This window comes from Poromitra crassiceps (genome assembly GCF_964638095.1).
Source record: "Poromitra crassiceps genome assembly, chromosome: 1".
In the NCBI taxonomy this organism is placed as follows: Eukaryota; Metazoa; Chordata; class Actinopteri; order Beryciformes; family Melamphaidae; genus Poromitra; species Poromitra crassiceps.
Window position 1 is genome coordinate 85,431,888 of NC_139623.1, and position 24,687 is coordinate 85,456,574.

Here is a 24,687-nt window from a genome sequence, read left to right on the forward strand (position 1 = left end):
CCCGTTTGAATTGTGCCACGGGGTGCCAACGCTAATTTTGTCAATTTAAAACATAACTTTGTATGTCAAGAAAGTTGCAGTTTGTCGCCAAACTGTTGCACTAGAAGTTATAAATCAGAAAGACTACATACACTGTCGCCCAAGTGACGTCACTTTCTCTACCGGCAAAGCTGAAGACCGGCGACATGCCACGAGCTTCCACAAGGTATGTAGTTTTTATATGAAACTAACCCCTACGTTTCAGTAGGGGTTCAACGCGAATATCTGCCCTCCGTTTGTAACGTTAAAATTAAATCCCTACAACAATACAACACGAAGGAGGGAGGAGCCATGGAGTAAGACGTGTGTGAAAGTCCCACATCTAAATCACTATTCATCTGCACCCTTTAACTACTTTTTTCTCTGAGGAAAATATCCCAGCAAGTTTCATGTTGGCCATTTGATTTTATGGTTGAGTTATTATGCCCAAGTCGGGGAGAAATACTAGAACATTGTGCAACTGAGGCCTACCTCCCAGGAAAGCCTACCACTCATCATGCCTACACCAGGTGCCTCGTCCCCAGGGGGGAAAGGGGGGGGACTTTACTGCACTGTAAAAAAAAATTTTTTTTTTTTTGTTCTTTGTTCTTTTTTCTCTCTCTTTTTTGTCCCCTTTCACCTTCACATACAGGGTAAAGTTAAAATGACGTGTGTATGTCTTATAGATGGATGACGATGTTTATATTATATGAAACGTTTATTTAATAAACGTCCATATACAATTCCTATTGAACTATAATTTGTTTAAATCAATCTGGGGTTTATGTATGTGTGTATGTATGTATGTGTGTATATATATATATATATACATATATGTGTGTGTGTATGTATATGTATGTGTTTACATACATATATATATATATATATATATATATATATATATATATATATATATATGTGTGTGTATGTATACAGTATGTATGCGTGTACACACACACATATATATGTGTGTATGTATATCTATGTGTGTATATGTATGTATATATATATATAGCCCATAGCCCAGTTTTTTTCATAACGTTTTCCACCTACTCCCTGACACCAACAATTCAAATATAATAATAGTCGGAGGTGACCTGAACTGCTACTTAGACCCGTATTTAGATAGACTATCATCTCGCCCGCCCCCGCATGTCTCATCAGTACATGTTTTAAATAATTTGATTAAATCCAGGAATCTAGTCAACGTTTGGAGGGTTCATCACCCCGTTGATAAAGTATACTCATTTTACTCCCATGCCCACAAATCCTACAGAAAAAACTACTTTTTAATAGATTCTCAATTTATATCCCACGTCACCGATACGAAATACCATAACATATTGATTTCTGACTATAGCCCCTTGACATTCTCTCTAAGTCTCTCTCTCTCCAAACAAACCTACTCTTGACGTTTCAACCCCTCCTTACTCACTGAAGGGAAATTCATAGAATTTATTACCACTAAATTAAAACACTTTATGGAATCCAATGATAACGGGGAAGTATCAGACTCCACATTATGGGAAACATTAAAGGTTGTTATTCGGGGATATAATCTCATATGAAGTCGCTGCCAGAAAGGAGAGACGGAGGCGACTATTGGAGATTGAAAATGCTCTCCCCGCCCTTGAAGCGACATACCAGGCCTCAAAATCCTCTGAAGATTATAATAAGATACTGAAGCTCAAGTATGAATATAATTGCATCCTAGGTGGTCAAATAAACACACTCCTCTTAAAGTTGAGACAAAAACAATTTGAATTGGGAGATAAGCCAGAGCGGCTCCTGTCGCGGCAGCTTAAGGGCGCCCAAGCCTCCAGGTCAATCCTCTCTATTAATTCAAAGAGGGGTGCCTTCCCAAAACAGATAAACAACCATTTCAGAGAATTTTACAGTGAACTCTACTCATCTAAGTATGATGCTGCTCAGTCCGATTTGAATGAGTGTTTTGACCCTCTTGAAACGCCCAAACTTGACGATGCTGCCAGAGAGGACTTATATTCTGATTTCACATTAGAAGAAATAGCTTCTGCCATTAAATCATTCCCATTGGGCAAAGCGGCCGGGCCGGCTGGATTTGGCGCTGAATTCTACAAGAAATTCTCTGACATTCTTGCCCCACTCCTCCTCAGAATTACATCTAGCTCCAAGAAGGACAATGTCTTGCCCAAAACACTGTATGAAGCTAACATCTCCCTTATTCTAACAAAGGGGAAGGAGGAAGCAGACCCGACCAGCTACAGACCCATAGCGCTTCTAAATTTTGACAGAAAGATAATCAACAAAACGTTGGCCAGCCGGCTAAATAAACATCTGTCATCCGTCATTCCTCCTGACCAAACAGGGCTCATTCCAAATAGGTTCTCTTTCTTCAACGTCCGACGCCTCCTCAACACTATATACGCAGACAGATAGTAAGACCAGTGGTGCAGCTATTCTATCGCTCGATGCACAGAAGGCATTCGACCAGGTCGAGTGGCCCTATGTGTTTGAGTCACTGCGCAGATTCGGGTTTGGCGAATCATTCATATCCTAGGTAAAGCTTATGCTAGCCCAACATGTTCCGTTATAACCAATGGTGACAAGTCAACCAGATTTCCACTACTTCGCTCGGTCTAGCAGGGTTACCCTCTCTCGCCGGCCCTCTTCACCGTTGCGCTCAAGCCCCTTGCCCTAAAAATAAGTAGTCACCCAAGCCTTGCAGGCCTGGAGGTCGGTGGTATTGAAACGTGCATCGGTTTGTATGCCGATGATGTAATATTATACTTACACAATTCAGAAAAATCTATCCCCCCTCTCCTAGAATTATTCATGTCCTTCGGTAAGCTATCCGGATACACAATTAACGGGGTCCACCCGATATGCCGACCACCCGCAATGCTGACCTTAGGTTAATGCCGAGGTTTAGGATAGGTTAGGTTTAGGGTTAGGGTCTGGGGGAGGTTAGGTTTAGGCGTGGGGGGAGGTTAGGTTTAGGCGTGGGGGCTGGGAGAGCTTAGCTCCAGCCGGTCCACCGACACGCTGCACGCCGCCTCACTCAGCTGGTTCTGCTTGAGGGCTATCGGCATTGCGGCCTGTCGGCACATAGATGCGCCACCCAATTAACTGGACAAAGAGTAGTCTCGCTGGCCAGCCTCCTCTCCCTTCCGTCTGAGGAGTCTGGTGCCGCAGGTCTCTGGGCGGCACTTAGCGGCAGTGACCTTGGAAAATAGTTTCAAACAATCGAACTTGCCATTTTCAGCGTGTAGCAACGATCTGCCTTTAGCTTGCTAGCTAGTTAGCGTTGTTGTTTTCACTGCGGCGGCAGAGCACTATTTACAGCGACACGCAGGGAGGAGGGAGCGGAAGCCGCTCTGATTTACATTGTCGGAGCCAATGACAGAGCTTGTAATAAGCCGGGAGCGCCAGAGCGGACATCTGGCTGCCACCGAAACAGTCGCTCCAATGGGAGAGCAGAGTAGAGCAGGGGAGGGTTTATCCCAGTTATGGAGACCTGTGGGGCCAGACTCCTCGGACGGAAGGGAGAGGAGGCTTGCCTTTGCAAAAACCTAAGTCTGAAGGAGGGCTGGCCTTACCAGTGTTTAGGCACTATTACTGGGCTGCTAATGTTAGGGCTCTAATGTTTTGGCATAGGGGACCCCTGGTAATCTAACTCCCAGGGCTCCCCTGTGGCTAAAATTGGAGGCCAACTCTATTGGCAACTCTTCACTTCCAGCCATGCTATTTGCTAGGTTAGAGAACCCTGGGACCAGATCAGAATTCTAAACCAAATTGGGAGTGTTTTGAGTCTACCAGATGTTTCTGTCTATATGCCAATTTGTTTCAATCACTCTTTTCTGCCTCCATGGTCAGACAGAAACTATCATGCCTGGAGTGAGAAGGTGCTGGTCTCCATCAAAGAACTATACATAGATGGTCATTTAGCATCCTTTGATCTACTGAAGAGGAAGTTTGAGTTGCCTGGCACAAACTGGCTCAGATTCCTGCAACTCAGAAACTATGTTCGGTTTAGGATTAATTCGCTCCTTTGAAGTGCTCCCAAATGAACATGCCTTTTTCGATGTACCGCTAAGCCCTCCTCACTCCAAGCATCTCATTTCTAGGTTTGTATGTCTGTTTGACAACTGCACCACAGCCTCTACTGAGAGGATTAGAGAAGTGTGGCAGGGGGAACTTGGCATTGACTTATCTAACATTATATGGAATAGGAGTCTGTCTGTGATACAACTTTGTTCAGTTAATAGTAGACACCAGCTGATTCAATTTAAGGTGACTCACCGTCTTCACTATTCTAACCATAAGTTGCACAGGATTTACCCATCTGTCTCGTCACTGTGTAACAGGTGCCGTGTATCGGAGGGCACTCTGTCTCATGCTTTCTGGTTCTGCCCTTTGCTGACCCAGTTCTGGGCCAAAATATTTGACTGGTGCTCTAAGGCTTACAGGATTGCCCTTCAGCCGGAGGCAGAGCTCGCCATTTCCGGCTGCTCGGACTCCTCTTCGCGCTTCTCTACAGCTGTAGAGCTGTACAGAGATTTCTGGTTGTTTGGGATCCGTTTCTGACCTACCTTGACGAGGTTAGGGGTGATGGGTGATTCGCCCGGCTGGTCTCCCATAGACCCCCTTGTGTGTGATCCCATGCATAACATCTACAAGTACTTTCCATCATGTTGTAATACTGGAGTGTGAGTGTGTGTGTGTGTGTGTGTGTGTGTGTGTATTGGTTATAAAAAAGAAAAAGGGGGAGCCTGTACATTGTAAGCTACATATTATTGTAGTATAATTGTCTGATTACGTATCAACGTGGATTGTACCCTACCCTGTAATAAAAAAAGAAAATCCCTACACAGAACTTTTAAACTGGTTATGAAATACTGGTGCCTCTACATGACCTACATGAGCAAATGAGACCATCGGCTAGGAGATTGGATATTTCTTTGTTGTTATTGAGATGCCTGCGTACCGCACCGCATAGCGGAGGACGGGGGTATGCTACAGGGAGAAGAGAAGCCGGCTGCCCGGCCAGTCACCAGGAAAACCCGCGGCTCCGACCTATAGCGGAGCTGCAGACTTTTCTCTCAAAACTATTGAAAACAACTGTCATGTTAAGGCTGAGCAAGGAGATCGATTTTATTTCACCAGAGGATGAAGGCAGCAAGACAATAGACTGCTGGAAATAACAGTTTGGGAAATAACGTTACACACAAGAGAAGGTAATCGCCACTAAACTGGTATCCAGAGACACAGTAAACACGATTCTGCCTGACCAATCACTCGTCTGTAGTGTTTTCACGTCACCGTATGGTACCGGGTCCACAACCCTGGAACCTCGACAGAGGAGGTACTTGAGAAAGTACGACGCAACCCGGGTTTGTTGTCCCAGCTTTTGACCGGTGGAAAGCTACAAAAAAGCGAGTCGAGCCGGGCGGAGCCACACCTATACCAGTGGTGGAAATGGGCCTTTTGATTGCTCGAGTGACAGCACTAGAACAGAAAAATCCCACACACCGTCTCCCTTCTCTGGTGTTAACACTTGATGAAGGTCTAACCGACCGAAACGTTTGTTCATCCAAAAATAAAAACATTTCTCCAGAGAAGGGAGACGGTGTGCGGGATTTTTCTGTTCTGCTGTATATCTTCATCCGACGCACCTGTCACACACTTGGGTGTGCAGAGACTGTATCCACTCGAGTGACATCACTGACATCACGATTGCTCTGTAAGTGTGAAGGCCTAAAAATGTCAAATATGTAGTGCCCCCCTGCAAGGCAACTTGCCTAAATCTGGCTCTGTCTGAAGGTTGGAAGGCTGACTCACAACCCTGAGCAAGTATCCACTGATGTGACCTAATACATGCTGCCTGGCATATACTAGGTTTCACCTAGTCTTGATTTTTGCACCAGAATAATTTCCAGACCACTGAAAAGTGTTTTGGCAAATTTTGGAGGCGATTGGAGCAGCGGTGCACCTTGCAACTCTGAACAAACAAACAGACAGGTCTCCAATTATAGTAGTTATAGAGGATACAATATTTATGGTATTTAGAAGACTAGGCATCTTGCGCACCCCGCGGGCTTGCCCGTCCTGCAGCTCGCATACGTAGCTTGGCCTCTGCGGGGCCTCGCCCGCAGCTCGGCTGCTGTGTGGCCTTGCCTGCCCTATTGCCGCGTGCAATGTCTCCCTCTCTCTCCCCCTCTCTCCCTCTCCCCAGTCTCTCTCCCTCTCCCTCAGTCTCTCTCGTGAGACTCAGACTGATGACATCACTGATGACATCATCACTGATGATATCATCAATCAGTGATGTCATCAGTGACATCATCACTGAACTATAGCCTCAGCTTTAGCACCCACACGGGTGCTCTTTACACTTCCTGAAAGTTTCAGGCATATAGCTGTGGCCGGACAACATTCTTGAAACAGACAAACAGTCCTATGGATAGATAGATTAGAAGATAGATGATCATTACTGCAAAAAGTTACAGTATACCCAACACTGCATGGATAAGGTGTTTAGGAACTAAAATGTAATGAGTGGACTATGACATGTATTTGAACCTCTGAACCTCCTCAAGGACCCCACATACAGAGATCCATCAGAACAGTTTGGGAGCGGTCTGCCACACTCTAAACCAGTGATACTCAACCCGAGGCTCTAGAGCATACATGGGCAACATACGGCCCGCGGGCCGTATGCGGCCCGCGGGCGCCCCCTGTGTGGCCCGCGATGGAATTGCACCAAAAAAAAAAAATTTTTTTTTTTTTTTTTTTTTTTTTTTTTTACAGTGCACCTGAAGCAACATGCAAGATACCCGCTGAATAAGTGTCCAAATGTTCATGTCATTCTGGCCAATACTCTTCTGTTATAGCATTTCAGTCTGGAATATGGAATATCTTTCAATAATATTTATGACTAAAAGGCTAAAAGTAATCTCATGTGTAAGAAATGACTGTTCTACATTGAAGTAGAAATTTAAATAATTAACTTGTTGGTTTTGGATTTATTTAGCTTCAAGAGTGCATTTTTGTTCTTGTGTGACCCTCAACACAGGCTTTGAGAATCCTGGGCCACTACTGATACTTAAATGCTTAAATTAACACACTCATATTCTGGTTTATTTCAAGAAAAACATTTCGGCTAGTGGAAATTCGAATTGGCTGGTAACTTTAAAATCTAGCAGCCATATTGGCAGGTGGTGAAAAAAGTTAATTTCAAGCCCTGCAGGGAGAGCAGGTGGTGACATAGGAGTGAATGAGAAAAGGATCAAATATTGGTGGTTAAGATAATGACATCACAACTGTTAATTTAAAATGAGTTATTCCTGTAAATCTGGCTTCAAATGCCCCAAATTTTATACGCTGGCGCCATTCAGCCCTCAGCAAAAACTGGTAGCGAGGACATTTTTTTGTGGCCCTCTCTATCATCAAAGTTGCCCATCCATGGGTTATGGCATGACAATATTTGTTCGGCCCCCGGCAACAATCTGGGTTTCTCATGTGGCCCCCCATGAAAAATAGTTGCCCACCCCTGCTCTAGAGCCACATGCGGCTCCTTTATGGGTAGTTGTGGCTCTTTTTAGTCCTACTTAAAATAAATAAATAACTAAATAAATAACTAAATAAATAACTAAATAAATAAATAAATAAATAAATAAATAAATAAATAAATAAATAAATAAATAAATAAATCGGAGGGGGGGGGGGGGAAACAAAGGGAGGAAAGGGAATTGCGGCTCTTGCAACAATTGTTTGGTATCAATGTGGCTCCTGAGTAGGCAGGGTTGAGTACCACTGCCTAAACCTATGAGGGCACTGTAGAGACTGCAGACCATTAAGGACCAGTAGGTGATTATACCTGGCGATTAAAACGGGGGGAAGGTGGGGGCCGGAGAGAGAGAGAGAGAGAGAGGGAGGGAGAGAGAGAGATGTGTAGCCTACCTCAGGAGTTGTACTATATATATAAAAATACACTACAGAGAATGTAACCCTCCTTTTCTTGAATATGAATAGATCTACACTCCCACCCGAGATTGTTATTGCTATGAAGAGAGAGAGAGAGAGAGCGAGAGAGAGAGAAAGAAAGAAAACACACACACACACACACACACACACACACACACACACACACACACACACACACACACACACACACACACACACACACACACACACACACACACACACACACACACACACACACACACACACACACACACAAGGAACACATGGCACACAAGAGGAACACAAGGAGACTTGGCTGGTGCATCTCAGTGCGAGCATCCATTTCACGGCGCTGTACAGTTTTGGCGGAGGCGACGTGCGCATGTATTTCTCACACAGTGCTTCCCCCTCCTTTTGGAAGCCAGTCTCCAGCAGCGGACGGGCGGACACACACACTTTTCCCCGCGGAAACAGCATTTAATTTATCCTGTGTCGCTGCTGCTGCATTCGACAGTATTTCGTACCACAGCCTAGCCGTTTTTAATTGGGACATCGTCAGGTCGACCTGCACTTAGCCTACAGCAGCGCATCTTGTGGAGTGGAATTCGCGGTGGCTCCGAGACAGACGCAAAGGAATATCCATATCAAGTTTTGGCGGAAGTTGCAGCGCAGAGACGGGCAGAATGGGAATGTGTGGCTGTGTGGCGGTGCCAGGGAAATGCCTTGTTGTCCTCGGACTAAAATTGTTATTCCTTGTACCTGCAGGAGTTCCGGCAAGAAGCGGGGATTCTTTATTAAAGGACAACATCACCGTCAGACAGGGGGAAAGCGCCGTCTTGAAGTAAGTCCATCTTTTTTGGATTTCCAATTGATAGGCTAACCAATGTCATTCTCCCCTGTGCGTCAGGATTGGCTTTTACGCTTGTATTGGGGATGATAAAACACAGATAATCTGGCCAGGTGCAATGGCATCTTCTAGGTCTTTTTTCGAACCTGTACACATGCACAACGATTGTTTTTTTTCTTTCTTTCCCTATCTCTCTCAATTCGCAAGTGAAATTGCATAGCCTACATTTCACTCGCAAGTTAGGGCACAGAATGCAAAACTCAAGGATTTGGCTTCTCTCTCCCATTGCCCTTGAATGTTATTGATCCGGTCGTGTTGACGATGCAGAGATTATATACTCAAATTGTGCACAGGAGGGGCTGGGTATGTATTGATGAGCCTATGTGATACACACGTAATTATCAATTCCATTTTCATGCCTGTCTTATTTTCAGGCTGCACTTCTGGAAATGTTTTGGAAGAAGCTGCATTTATGTTTGTAGCAGTTTTCATCAGTTAACCCCCCCATGAAAATCCCTATTACTGGTACTCTGTAGTAATAATCCTATAGGGACATACAGTGGGTCTGGTCTGTGGTTGGCCTTATCATAATTTATTTTATTTTATTTTATTTTAGTTATTTATTTTTTAGTTATTTTTTCATCTCCAATGGAATCACTATAATAATCCTGTAGGGATTTATAAATTGCCTTTGGCATTCAATAGTGGGTTTATAGTAACCAATGCCATATCATACTTAATGGTATTTTTTCATCTCATATTTCCTCGCTGTAACGTTCATATTTATTTGTATGGTATCCTCGTATAAAAGGTAGGCTATTGACTGCTGGAGCTGCTTTTTGGAAAGGAGTGCTGCTAGAGATTTAGAGCCTCTCTGAAATGCATTGTGACACAGGGGCCCCACACTTCACCCCCCTATGCCCGGCCACACACACACACACACACACACACACACACACACACACACACACACACACACACACACACACACACACACACACACACACACACACACACACACACACACACACACACACACTACACACACACACACACACACACACACACACAACCTCTAATTTAGTGTACAGCGACAGGCTTTTCTACTGTAATCCAAGGGGCAACCTCTGTCTTGGATAAATGAAGCCAACGCAGAAGTGCCAAAACTGTGAATGGCCACTTGAGGCTGGCTGCAAAAGCGAGATAAAGCAGGCTGTGCTTTGGGGTGTGATTGACAGGTCGCCTGTACAGTGATCAATCATCACACAGCTTGCCAATCACAGACCAATAGCAGGTAGCGCTGCGGCTCTTGTCGCCTTAGATGGCGACGGTCTTCCGCAGAACACCACCGCAAAGAACAGTGTGCTGGCCACCACTGATTGGTGAAACTTAAAAATAAAATTGACATACCAGCATGTGGATTGAAACCTCTGTGGAATTGAAGCAAATTAGTAATACTAGAAGTAAGCAATAAGCATAAACTTTCAGCCATTGTTATCTCATGCAAAAATATTTTCATACAGTACAATCCAAGACATTGCGCTGGAAAGCAAGGTTATGGAAAACTTTTGGAATCAAATTATTTGGGAACCCTGTGTTACATATAATGAAAGACACAAGCTTCTTCAAGAAGAAGAGTTTACTCTGCCCATCTCATCCTCTTCACTCTGGATGTTGACAGGTGTTGGTGGCTTTTTGCACCATCGGAAGTCCACTACCAGCTCTTTCATCGTACTGATGTTGAGCTGCAGATGGTTTTCACTGTAGCACCCATTGAAACTCCACCAGACTCCTGCACACCTTCATGTCACCCTCACTGATGCACCTCACAATAGAGGAGTTCTCAGCTAGAGCTTTGGGCAATGGCATGACCCAGAGTCAAATATAGCAAGGATAGTCAACTGTGTGCCATGTACTGTAGCACCAAGGGTATGCCGCTTTTCATTCCAAACAAAGTCTACAGCAACTGCAAACCTGATGGCACAGGAACCCAGGGTGCCCCATGTTACTCTATAGTGCTTTTCAAACTTTTCCACATCAAGCACCCCTAAACTGACACAAATTAGACCACGGACCCCCATTTGATTAGATTTTGTCCCAGGGTCCCCCCATCTGATCGGATTTTTGCTTTTAGATGTTTTATTACAGAAAGTGTATGAAACCCATGAGCAAAGTAGTCATACATTCTGTCATTGTGTTGCTTATGGATGGAATTATAATGCTTGGGACCCTCTGGAACCCACTCAGGGACCCCTGCGGGTCCCCGGGCCCCACTTTGAAAACCACTGCTATCCGACGCGTTATTATGGATTCCACGCCTCTTCTTCTAGGTAAGACCCACCATACTCTGCCTCTGATTGGCTTACCCAGATATTCTTACTCTAACCCCAACCAATTGTCACTCCTCATGCATAAACCCAACTAATTACCACTCTTCATGCCTAAACCCAACCTCATTTTGCCTAAACCCAACCCAATCAGAGGCAGAGTAGGGCGGGTCTTAGAAGAAGTGGGGGATCCATGATAATGTGTATCCGACACTGCAGGCTGAGTGTCAGGTAACATTCGGTCAGTGGTTCCCAACCTTGGGGTCACCTGAAATATATAAAAAAATTCTAATCTAAAAATTACACCACACACAATTTAAAACTACCAAAGAGGATTAGGGCCACTTTCTTTAGTTCTGACTTTAAGTCAGGATTCTGAGAATAAAGTCAGAATTATGAAAATAAAGTTAGATTTCTGAGTTTAATGTCAGAATTCTGAAAAAAATAAGTCAGAATTCATAGGAAAAAAGTCAGAATTCTGAGATTAAAGTCAAAAGTCTCAGTTTATTGTCAGAATTTTGAGAAAAAAGTCAGAATTCTGAGATTAAAGTCAGAATTCTGAGATTAAAGTAAAAAATCTGAGAAAAAAAGTCAGCATTCAGATTTTAATGTCAGTATTCTGAGAAAAAAGTCAGAATTCTGAGATTAAAGTCAGAATGGCACTAAAGGCCTTTACACACCAAGATCAATTTATTTGTGCGATTTAGTCGCACGTCAATAATATTTTTTGAACCTGTACATATCAATGGTGAAACCTCATTGAGTGAAATTGCGGAACATATTTTTTTGGATCAAGGTAGATTTTTGCGAGTTTTCACCTGCGACATGAACAGATCTACATAGACAAGACAAATGAATGTGTAGGCAATGATACTGTGTTTGAGTCATGACTAGATAGGCGGCTATATACATAGGCTGGTTATATTTCTCTGTGCGTATTGATAACCAGGAGGAGGCAAGCCCCATCTACTGTACAAACTTGATCAATAGTCTCATTTATGAAATTACACCAAGTGATTCACTCTTGAGTTCTAAAATGCTATATTAGCTCAATTTTGCTGAAAGCAAATTCCGAGAGGCTTTTCAAGGGTTAAATGTTTTGGGGTCAGGGAAAGTACAAATTAAGTATGATTCTAGCAAAAGGTTTTAATGGAAGATTGTTGCATCTGAATGATTGCCTGTGTGGGTAAAATTGCAAGTGTGTTATTTGATTTCCACAGGGCTGTGTTATTCAGACAGTTAAGGGTAACACAAAGAAGTCTCCTTCTCACATACACATAGTCACTGCCAACAGGAACATAAGCAGAATTTGTGACAGACGACACAGCTTTGGAAGAAATACATACAGTAGGCTATCAGGTCCCCCTAAGCGCAAGTTTGAAGTCGATCCGACAAACGGTTCTTGAGATACGCGAAGGACAGACATACAGACAGTCCTGGAATGAGTCCAAATTGCATGAAATGCGGCACTGCACTCCATCGGGGTCTGAGCAGCGCACTCCCCAAGTTTGAAGTCACAATCGGACAAATGTTTCTCGAGATAAACTGCTTTTTGTGTTGCCAGCAGGTGGCACTATGTCAAATTGCAAGAAATGCAGTGCCGCACTACTTGGAGTTGCCAGGAGCACACTCCCCAAGTTTGAAGTCAATCGGATGAATGGTTCTCAAGATAAACCACTTTTTGTGTTGCCAGTAGGTGGCGCTGTGTCAAATTGCACAAAATTCGGCACTGCTCTGTCAGGTTCCCAGCAGCACACTTACCAAGTTTGAAGTCGATCAGATGAATGGCTATCGAGATAAACCACTTTTTGTGTTGCCAGTAGGTGGCGCTATGCCAAATTGCACGGAATTCAGTTCCCTGCACTCCGTTGAGTCGCCCTAAGCACACTCCCCGAGTTTTAAGTTTTAAGTCGATCAGATGAATGGCTATGGAGATAAAGCACTTTTTGTCTTGCCAGTATGTGGCGCTATGCCAAATTGCACATAATTCAGCTCCCTGCACCTCCTTGAGTCCCCCTAAGCCACACATAGGCAAAATACGGCTCTCCCTCTAGCGCCACCTGTGTGGCCCGCGATGGATTTTTTTTTTTTTTTTTTACAGTGCACCTGAACGCAATTAACATGCAAGATACCCGCTGAATAAGTGTCCAAATGTTCATGTCATTCTGGCCAATACTCCACTTCTGTTATAGCATTTCAGTCTGGAATATGGAATATCTTTCAATAATCTTCATGACTAAAAGGCTACATTGAAGTAGAAATTTAAATAATTAACTCATTGGTTTTGGCTTTATTTAGCTTCAAGAGTGCATTTTTGTTTGTGTGACCCTCAACACAGGCTTTGAGAATCCCGGGCCACTTACTGATACTTAGCTTAAATTAACCCACTCATATTCTGGTTTATTTCAAGAAAAACATTTCGGCTAGTGGAAATTCTAATTGGCTTGTAACTTTAAAATCTAGCAGCCATATTGGCAGGTGGTCAAAAAAGTTAATTTCAAGCCCTGAGAGCAGGTGGTGACATAGGAGTGAGTGAGAAAAGGATCAAATATTGGTGGTTAAGACTGAATAATGACATCACAATTGTTAATGTAAAATTAGTTATTCCTCTAAACCTGGCTTCAAATGCCCCAAATTTTTCGCGCCGGCCCTCTGCAAAACCTGGTAGCGAGGACATCTTTTGTGGCGCTCTCTATCATCAAAGTTGCCCATCCATGGGTTACGGCATGACAATATTTGTTCGGCCCCCGGCAACAATCTGGGTTTCTCATGTGGCCCCACATGAAAAATAGTTGCCCACCCCTGCCCTAAACGCACTCCTCGAGTTTGAAGTTGATCGGACGAACGGTTCCACACCTATTGGTGTGGCCAATAGGTGGCGCTGTGCCGAATTGCACGAAATTCAGCAATGCACTGTGTCGAGTTCCCCTCAGCACACTCCCCAAAGTTGAAGTCGATCGGACGAATGGTTCTTGAGATAAACCACATTTTCTATGTTGCCAGTAGGTGGAGCTATGCCGAATTGCACAAAAGCAGGGCACTGCACTGCACAATAGGGCACACTCCCAAAGTTTGAAGTCGATCCGACCAATGGTTCTCGAAGGCATGCAGCAGATGATGCTCATCCATAAGCAGTGGTAGAAATGGCCAGGTTTTACTCTGGGAACCCTACTTACACAGGATGCGGGTTCCTGGTAGTGGTGTTGCCCTAGAGCAGAGGTTCTAAAATGTGTTTCAGCCAAGGACCCCTTATAAGATAGAAAATATACTGGGGACCCCCTCATTCTGATTTGTGATTTTGGGCTCAGCTTGTTTCCACGGTAACGTGCTTGACATTTAAATTGATAGGTTTGTCAGATTAGAATGTAATCCATGAACCATTTTAGATTTAAAGCATAACATATTTTCGTTGAACTATGAAGCTTTTGCACACAAAAAAACGTCCCCCCCCCCTGAAAACTTTTTGCGGACCCCCTGGCAAAGTGCCATTTATTATACACGGAACACTCCTCTACTCATGTACACATTGTATATTTACTCGATTTGATTGCACTTGCAACGTTGTGATTGTCTTTAGCTTTCCTACTCTTACAAACTCCTTGTATACTGTTCCAATAAAAGTGATTCCGATTCTGAATTAAGGTCAGTTTTTGAACCAACTTTCATGTGTTATGTGTGCACAACCACGGAAATAGTCTTTACAGTCTAAATTTCAACCTGTTCAGCCCAGGGTGCTTTGGGGGTGTTCTTTCGCCTAGACAGACATACCCAAAATAAATCAGGATAGCTCCTCAACCATGAGGCCTATATGCATATTTATGGGCTTGTTTGAAAGGTAAGAAGCTATGGAATATGAATCAAGTGTCGGTAAACCTACATCTACCAGAGTAAATGGAGATGCCATAAAGGCACAAATAATATTTTCATCCTCGCCTAGTGAATAATCTAAATCTATAATGCAATATCACCATTATAACCAATATGCCACAGATAATAATGCTGGTGAATGTGTTGTCATATATACATACATACAAATAACTTTAAATCTGATGAAAATACACTAAAATGCACTATTTATGATGCAATTCTATAAATATATATCCAGGTGCTCTGCATGTTTTTTCCATGTTTACAGTTAGATGTTGACTGTTTTACTGTGAATTTTACTTCTAAACGCTATTTATTTAGATATATCCATGTTAGGCTGGCTTTACACAGTGAAACTTTCAGGTAACTAGTTGCAGGTTGCAAATTGCAAAACATAATTTTCATGCAACTTGACATTTACACAAAGTAATTCATAAATAATCAAGTCTCATCATGCAACACTTGTTTCACTAAAACAGCTAGCTAGATTGGTAATGTTTCATCTGTCATATTGTTTTTCCTTTTCTCTCTCTTACTACAGTAGATTACTGTATCAAGTGAGTGTCATTCATTCATTGTAACTTGCACCTTTGTATCTTATTTTGTATCGTTTTCTAGCTGGACAGAATATCAATTCGGACGTGTTGTATCAGGTTTTCTTCTGCCACTGGCTGGCTACTTTCTTTCATTATGGCTGTTCTGAAGAATAGGAAGAGAGCCATCAGTGCATTAATAGCCTACTTATCAGCGTTCTGATGGGCTGTTGCATGAAACTAGGGGGGGAGGATGGAATCTACCCCGACTAGGCAGGGAATCATGTTGTCTGACGTCACTCAACAGTGGCCGCAACCATGGAGATGTAGTCCAAATTATGAAGTGCTAAAATGAAATGTATAATGGCATCTGTTACCTTATGTGTCGCTGCCACTCCTCATTTTCATTTAAATATGCAAGGAGGGTGCTCCGCTCGTTGTTAACTCATTGAGTGCCAATGACGACAATCGTCGTCAATTCAAATAGTAACGTAGAGTGCCAATGACGACGATTGTCGTCAATTGCGTTTTTTGACGGTGGGACGTGGATCAAAGCCTGATACATCTCCTGTAAAAATTTGGGGCATGTTGAATGTGTATAACCTATTTTACGGACCCATTAGGTGGCGACAGTGCTCTCCAGATTAGAGAAAGGTGAGGAAAAACAGCAGAAGAAGCCCCGTGATGAAACGGAAACCGCATCGGTATGCATCGATATGCATGAAGCATAACGTTAGCTGTGCCTGCAGCAGCCAATCTGCTCCCACAATTGAGCCCCTCCGTGTCCGCTGCGATAGCCCCTCCACATGATTAGTTGTGGAGTTGTTATTATTCTCAGTTGGAAGCGCTGGGAGCCGGTGACAAATACACGCGGAACGCTGTGAAAAAGCTGGGTTTTCAGTGCAGAGCAAACGCAGCAGAGAGCCACCAGAGCCACCAGAGACACACCCACGGAGGAGGGGTTTGCAGTCGAGGGGGGTGGGGCACGCAGGGCAGCATACAACACCGACCCAGACAGACCCAGACAGCAGGCTCGATGGACAGATTGGCAAGCTAGAATATCTGATGCCCACCAGCAGTAAATCAAGACCAGCAAGAAAGTGTAGGGTCTGCGCACGCAGGGGCCAGCGCTGCTGGTTGCAGCTAAAAAATATTATTTTGCCAAACAAAATTCCTTTGTTTTCGCTGTTTTATTGAAGGAAATTATTTTTGAGGTGTCACTACATCAGAAAATATTAGCTTAAGAGTCAGTGATGTGCTTGAAATGCTTCATTTCACAAAAGGCTGATTATCTCAGCTTCTAATTTGAAACGTCTGTTTTTGGTGAAAACTACCTATCTTCTCCGGCTGATAACTAAAGAACGGAAAATGATATCAATAAACTTTTTTTTGTTGATGATACAATAGCGTATCATCGTTCTTTGGGCGTGTTCGGTGTTTACATAGTAATATCACACAATATTCTGTGAGCCTCGAGAAATCACTGAAAACGCTCTGAAAGGGCTGGCACTGGGAGCATCCGTCTTCCAAAAGTGGCTGGCACTCAATGAGTTAAGCTGTCTTGCTACTTGCCAAACAAAAAAAGTTTGTCGCGGTCCACCATGTTTCTTGCTTGCATTTTGCCATCGTGCACTAGAACGATTTGCAGGTGGAGGGTGGGACTTTTCCACTGGGAAACACCCACATCCCAGTTGTCTGGAAGGCGGCATTAGACCATGCAAATCATTTGCAACTTAGTTTCACCTCAGTTTCAACCAAGTAAAGTTCTGTGAAAGTTTCACAGTGTAAATTAAAGCCAGCCTTACAAATGACATCAATATTTCAAAGGCATTGACACATATAAAGGCAATGAATTGCTCTATATTCAATATTTGTATTCTAGCCTGATATTCAAACTGAATAGAGCTGAACAGTCACGTGACATTTCTTGCCCCGGAAGAGAGTTCCCAATAGACCAAATCAGCGGGATGTTTACATTTACTTCCGGGTACCCCTGAGGTCCACACATTATAATGGCGGTGGACGGCACAAACTGACGTGTTGAAGACAAAAACAGACAAAGAAGACAAAAATGGTTCGTCCGTGTTGTGTTGTTGTTTAATATCATTCATAACAACACTTTCACTAACGACCAGACTAGCTAATTTACCTGTTGGACCAGACCAGAGTAGACTTGACGCTAAATTAAATTAACGTGGCGTCAGTAGCTCTGTTTGTAACGTTAACGTAACCTCGCGTCACCAGGCTCTTCTACGTTAATGAGTCTGCAAAACAGCGAGTTTGACAGACAAACAAACGTTATTAGCTAGCTAACACTACATAAAACAAACACAGAAGAAAGGCTAGATACGTCGGACAAGCATGTTTACCAACCGTTTAACCAATTAAATTGAAAGTAGTCGGCCGAAAACAACGAGAGGGTTTGACACCATTTATTTGACAACACGCACATTTAAACCTGCCGCCTTCCCCAAGTGGTACCCGGAAGTAAATTTGTTTACATGGTGACGTCACGGTGATTTGGTCTATTCATTTTCTCCATAGACATTTAGAAAAATCCTTATGTAACGAGTTTTAAGGCTGGAACCAAGCTAACCCATGACCTAGTGAATTGTGAGTGACCATCGAATTTTCAATTTTAATATTTTTTTAGATTCTGAAAGCTGAAGATCTCGTGTTTTCAAAATGGTGTCACATTCATGTATTCAATAAATAGCTTTTCTTTTCCATGATTTTTTTGGGGGTCCCAGATCAGGGACCGCTGGTGCTATTAATTAAGTTTATATAATGACCTTCCACGATTTATACAACAGCTGAATAATTGCTTCTGATTGGCTGGAGGACAGCCAGTATTTGCATCCATGTTGTGGCTCTGATGAATATTTGGTTCTCATTAGCTGAAAGGTGTGATCTTCTTTCTTTCATGAAAGGCCTGGCAGATGTGCTTGGTTTGTTTAATGTCTATATGTCCACCATTGTTTTCAGTCTTGCCTAGTAGCCTACCAATGGTGAAGTAATTATCTTGCAAGTGGTGAGAATAAAGCACCACATTTTAAAGCTGCCATATAGGTTTTTGACATTTTGTTTGAAATCAGCAATCCCCATTTTGAGTGAACATTAGTAAGATAATAATGTCAGAATCTTGGCAATATTGATAGTGCCATTACACTGCTATTTGCTTTCAGTGAACATTTTGTGGCTCAGGCATCTGACCAATATGGCAGAATGTGGAGCCGCAGCGTGTTGTCAATCAGCTGTGCACTCATCGCCGCTGGGAGGGAGGGAGGGAGCTGAGTGTGTTAGTCTTTGTTTCCTTCAAATGTACGTTTGAATATAATTTTATATAATATAATAAATGATCACATTATAATTTGGAGCAGGACTACATCCTAATTTGTTGCATTGCAGATGTTTACTACACCACTGCCAAATTCCTCAAAGTTGATATTCTATGTCCTTTCTTACTTTCACCTTATATGCAGATGTCAGTAATATCTTAAAACTCTATGTTCCCTTTTACTCACATGTAGATGATGGACATCTTTATATTACAATAAAACTATAAGAAACAACATAGCTAAAAGCTTCTATGCTGTATTGTAGAGTACATCAAAAGTCAGTTTTGTCAGTGACAAAACATCAAAAGTTGAATGGAGAGAAAAAAAAACTTTTTGTACTTCAGTGTTGACAAAACTGAAATGCTCAAATGAGAGAACCCTTATAGTAATTAAATCTATGGATATATACAAAAATATTTGCTTTGATCCAGGTCTCTGCTATGACAATATCAAAGCAATATTCAAAACAGCATATTTTTATTCTGTTATGAATATGAGCCATGATTTGCTCCCTCCAGAATCACTGCAGTGCACCACTCACAGTCCCCAATATGATTGCATTACCTCTCTCTTTGTCTCAATTGCCTCCCAGAAACTGTAAAATCTGATTACAACATCCTACTTTTAACATTCAATCCATCAAATGCCCTTGTCCCGCAATACATTATCTTTATGTGTTACCTATAAATCGCTTCCTGGATGCAGGACTCCTTCTCATTTGTCTATGGACTTACAAGAAGTCTGTGTGTGTGTGTGTGTGTGTGTGTGTGTGTGTGTGTGTGTGTGTGTGTGTGTGTGTGTGTGTGTGTGTGTGTGTGTGTGTGTGTGTGTGTGTGTGTGTGTGTGTGTGTGTGTGTGTGTGTGTGTGTGTGTGTGTGTGTGTGTGTGTGTGTGTGTGTGTGTGGGGGGGGTCTCCTCCTCTGGGCTCCCTCCCTTCGGAACAGGCTTACCCATGCCAGGCAATCAGGCAGTCTTATTATCTCAGTCACTACAAACCCCTCCCTAGCTCAGGCCTTCCACCAAATGTTCCAGAAGTTAAGATGGAATAGATAAAGAAACCCAACAGTGTGCCATCTTGTCTGCATGCCTCACCTTTCAACTGGGGTATTAACACGTTTTTTTTTAACACCCCCAAGGAAAAACAATGTGATACTCAAACAGGTCACGAGAGAAAAAAGCAGCAGTGAATTTTGTTTGGTTTGTGGAATTTGAAATGCACAGAGGCTTATCTCAGGTTATCTCAGGTTGGCTTAAATGTTCCAGCCAGGCTTTGCCATGTAACAGGCACACAAAAAAGCCCAATGCTTTACATAATGCATGCCTCTGCTATTGTCTTTTACACAAACGGGTAACTTCTGTAGGCCTACACTACTCAAATTTCCCAAACACTTAGAATTAATCTTAGTTCACTTTTAGTTTTGTCCCTATCATTTCATTATCTGTCCATGCACAGGTAGATGGATTGAAATACGGCATTTATTGTATCATTACACAATATTTCTTGCAGGATTTCTGGAAATATTGGGAGATATACTGTATCCAGGTTTTCCTGATTGAATGGCCAGTTTCCAGTCAAATAAAATGAATGAACCTTGTCACAAAACTGTGAAAGCCATAATGCTAACCTGCTAGGGATGCACCGATGCACTTTTTTCACTTCCGATCCGATTCCGATACCTGAATTTGGATATCTGCCGATACCGATATTATGCCGATACCAATATTTTTCTTGAATATACAGTATAGGCAAAGATTTGGCCAATTAAAGATTTTTTAAAAAATATACCTTCCAAAAAGCAGACAAAATTAAGAAAATATACAAGGCAAAGAAGGATACTATTATACATGGGCAAATTACGGCCAGCTGTGGAATTGATTTTTTTTTCTTTTTTCTTTTTTCAAATTCCGATCCGATCCGTGAATTAGTGCCAATATCGGCACCCAATACCGATATTGGATCGGATCGGCCCCATCCCTACATTGTGCTATTAAAGAACATGTCATAAAAGCTGCTATGTGAAAGTGTGAGCTGAGGCACTTATCACTCTCTCTCCTCTCTCAGATGTGCACTCACACACAACATAAGGCTTTTGTTCAATAGATGAAGGTTTTACAGATGAGCTACATTAATAATTCAGTGACAATGCAAGCTGCTGTGCTCACTTGGTCAGCTTCTACAGGTCCATATATTCAGACATGGGAGTTTCTGAGTTAAGAGTCAGGCTTCAAATAGACATCACTCTATTTATAATGCACAACAAATGAATTATCTGGAACTTCAATATCAGCTAAACTAGAAGTGGGGGAAGGGGGGGTGGTGGTGCAGTGGTAGCACTGTCACCTCACAGCAAGAAGGTCCTGGGTTCGGGCATCCGGGTAGTGTAGCAGTAGATTCCCTGCCTACCAACACGAGGGTAGTGACTCACAGGTTCGTATCCATGTGTTACCTCCGACTTGGTCAGGCGTCCATAGAGGCACGATTGGCTGGTATGATTGAGGGTATGTGTCCTGGTCGCTGCACTAGCGCCTCCGCTGGTCGGTCGGGGCGCCTGGTCGGGGTGGCATGGAACTGGTGGGAATAGCGTGATCCTCCCACATACTATGTCCTGCCGGTGAAGATCCCCCCCTGTCAGGTGAAAAGAAGTGGCTGGCAACTGTGCATGTGTCGGAGGAAGCATGGTGCCAGTCTTGGCTCTCCCCAGATCGGCAGAGGGTGGAGCAGCGACCGGGTCAGCCAATAAGGCAGCATGGGGATAAATTGGCCAAGTATAATTGGGGAGAAAATGGGGAAAAATCAGAAAAATAAAAATATAAAAAAAATAAGGTCCTATGGGTTCGATTCCCGCCTGGGGCGCTGAGCGTGTGTCCCCCTTCCCATGTCCTCAGTGCCTACTGCCCAGGTGGGCGATCTCATCAAAAAAGGCCTTTCTGTGTGGAGTTTCCATGTTCTCCCTGTGCTCCCCTGGGGTTTCCCTCCAGATAAGAACACCCCGCTAAAATCATGCAAAAAAAAAAAAAGCCAGGATAATAAATAGATTTATGAAATATCCCCAACAACTGCTTGTGTTTTTGTCTAGCCCGCATGGTCTTTGAGAACACTAAGATGTGCCTCGATCCCTCTGCTGCAATCTTAGGCTGCAAACAGCTTAGCTTTTTTCTTACGTCTCCTTTTATTTGGCCCACTTAGGCATAATGATCTGTAGCTTCAGCTGGCTTGCTCCTGTCTCTCTGCTCGATCATGCTCCAGTTGACCTGAACCACTGCGATGCACCCACACTATGATAATACTGTACCTAGCTAGCTACAACCAAAAATGATCATGACAAAGCAAAGGCAAGATCATGGACGGACAGGGCATCTTGCAAAGGTTAGCCGAAGGGGAGGATGATGTGGTCCGACACCGTGAACTTTGTTTCTATGTGACCATACAATGATATATCAATTTAACTAATGCAGCCTTTTCAAAAAACCCACCGAGCCATAACAAAACAAGCTAAAATTCTACCTCTGTGCTCAAGGCAAAACTTGCTAGTCTGACGCATCGCAGAAAACACACCAAGATTGCAAAAAACTCCCCTCACAGTTCAGTTTGAGCAGCTGTATCATTCCTACTAAATTCTAGTCTTAATGCCTTTCACCTCTACAGAAACGACATGATTTCATTCAAACCTATTTAAAAAGTGAAATGCAAGTGGGGGACCTTTGCCTGGCACCTTTAACCAATCCGTCACTGAATGCATTGGTTTAAAACGCAATTACCCATGCAAAATTGAAGTGAAGATGATGTAACGCGACGAGACCACCGAGTTCAAACTTGCTGAAAATAATCCTTCGGGGTCTTCTATCCATGTTCAAATGACCTCTGAATCTCAATAACAACAATGCGATGATGTCGTTTACTCCATCAGTCCAACCCACTGGATATACCTGAGATTGGAGGGCAGGTTCAGATCTCGCGCTCACCATGTGGGTTGCATCAGTCTTCGTCTAGCATTCCCTGGACATCCATCTTATACAGGTCGGCTTTCAGCATCTTTGTGTTGTCGTAAATCACTGAGATAGTCATTAATTTTTAATATCCAGAAGCCTATGCGCTGTGCTGCAATCCAGCTAGAGCCTCCACTCCTGTGAGCCGGCCACATCCATTACAGGCTGTCTCTGGCCTCCCCTGCCTGTGCATGTTTGACTGCACTTTTCTGATATCATTAATACTCATCAGCGGCAACACCCTCCATTCACACTCCACTCCACAAGCCAATTTACGCTCTACTACCTTCACTCCACTCATTCTTCTTTACTCCATCCTCTCTTTTACCTACCTATACCTTTAAAGTAACATTTTACCCAGCACTCACTCAGTATGGACAAAGATTAACTATAAATGTATTGATGAGAAGAAACGTTTTACATATACATACATACATACATACATACATACATACATACATACATACATACATCTTATATACATAGAAGATTCAGGCCTAATACGAACAAGATGGAATAATAAAACAAGAAATACTACAGTAAATAAATTAGGTTGTATATGTGTTTTGAAAGTTAGATTAATTGTGTCCATTTCAAAAACTGGCAAAGCTATGGGTGGGGGGGAAGCTATCTTGTTTCCAATGTTTTCTGTTTTTGTTTGTGTTTATGTTTTAGGATGCCAAGTCAAGTGATATCCCAGTCTATGAGCTGGCCTTCAAAAATGGGTATTTTTGCCAGCCCACCATTGGAAACACTGAGTGAAAACACTCTTGCATCCATGAAAATTGCGACAGTAAACGTACAGTATATGGATAATAGCAATATTCTTTAAGTTAACTTACAAAATAACCATAGATTTTTTTTTTTTTTTTTTTTTACCATTGGATTGCTTTTTCCTCTCTGTGTGTGTGTGTGTGTGTGTGTGTGTGTGTGTGTGTGTGTGTGTGTACTGGGGTGGGGAGGGGGGACACACAATACCTCAGAATATTACATGATGGAAACTTCATACTTACAGTACACCGCAGGTCCCCCCTATAGCTGATTCGATTTTGGAGGACCTTGCTGCGTACATTTGCATATTAATGAGGCTAGATTAATATGCATTGCACATTCTTGAAACTATGACAACTTCATAATGCTTTAAAATACAGAGTTCATATTAATACCACCCACATGTTATGTGAAGACAAGTACTGTATGTTGGCATAGAAGTAATTGCTAATTAATGCATTAATTAGCGTAATTCATGGCCTCATTAGCATCACCGTTTATGTTTAATATATCATGGTGATTATGGTGGGACATTAGGCAGCTCAAGTGCCTCTTGTTTCCTAATAGTAATTGCTGTTACATGTGCATTGGCTCTCACTGTTACGGGCTGTCTCATTGGCTGTCACTGTTATGGTCTGTCTCATTGGCTGTCACTGTTATGGTCTGTCTCATTGGCTGTCACTATTATGGGCTGTCTCATTGGCTGTCACTGTTATGGGCTGTCTCATTGGCTCCAGTGGTGTATAAAGTACTCGAAATCCATACTTGAGTAAAAGTATAGGTACTTTACCAGAAAATGACTTGGGTAAAAGTCAAAGTAACCCATTAAAATATTACTTGAGTAAAAGTCTTAAAGTAGCTAATATTTTCTGTACTTAACTCATTCTCTGCCAAAGACGTACTCGGACGTACTTTTTACAATGGCGTTCTGTGCCAAAGACGTACTCGGACGTACTTTCATGTTTTGCTTGTTTACATTAGATCAGACCCTTTCCCAGCCTGTGACATTGTTTCAAGTCAAACTGATAAAAGGAACCCGCTAAATCACGTTTAGTATT

The 24,687-nt window shown here is 42.7% G+C and overlaps 1 protein-coding gene across 1 annotated transcript in view; it reads left to right on the forward strand.

Moving 5' to 3' along the window:
* Window positions 1–8,642: 8,642 nt before the first annotated feature.
* opcml (opioid binding protein/cell adhesion molecule-like) overlaps window positions 8,643–24,687 on the forward strand; it is a gene marked incomplete at both ends in the record, with an annotated part of 498,196 nt that continues 482,151 nt past the window's right edge. The window contains one exon of the mRNA XM_083639111.1: window positions 8,643–8,800. Within this exon, the coding sequence (XP_083495237.1) occupies window positions 8,643–8,800 (158 nt within the window). The remainder of the gene's footprint in view (window positions 8,801–24,687) is intronic.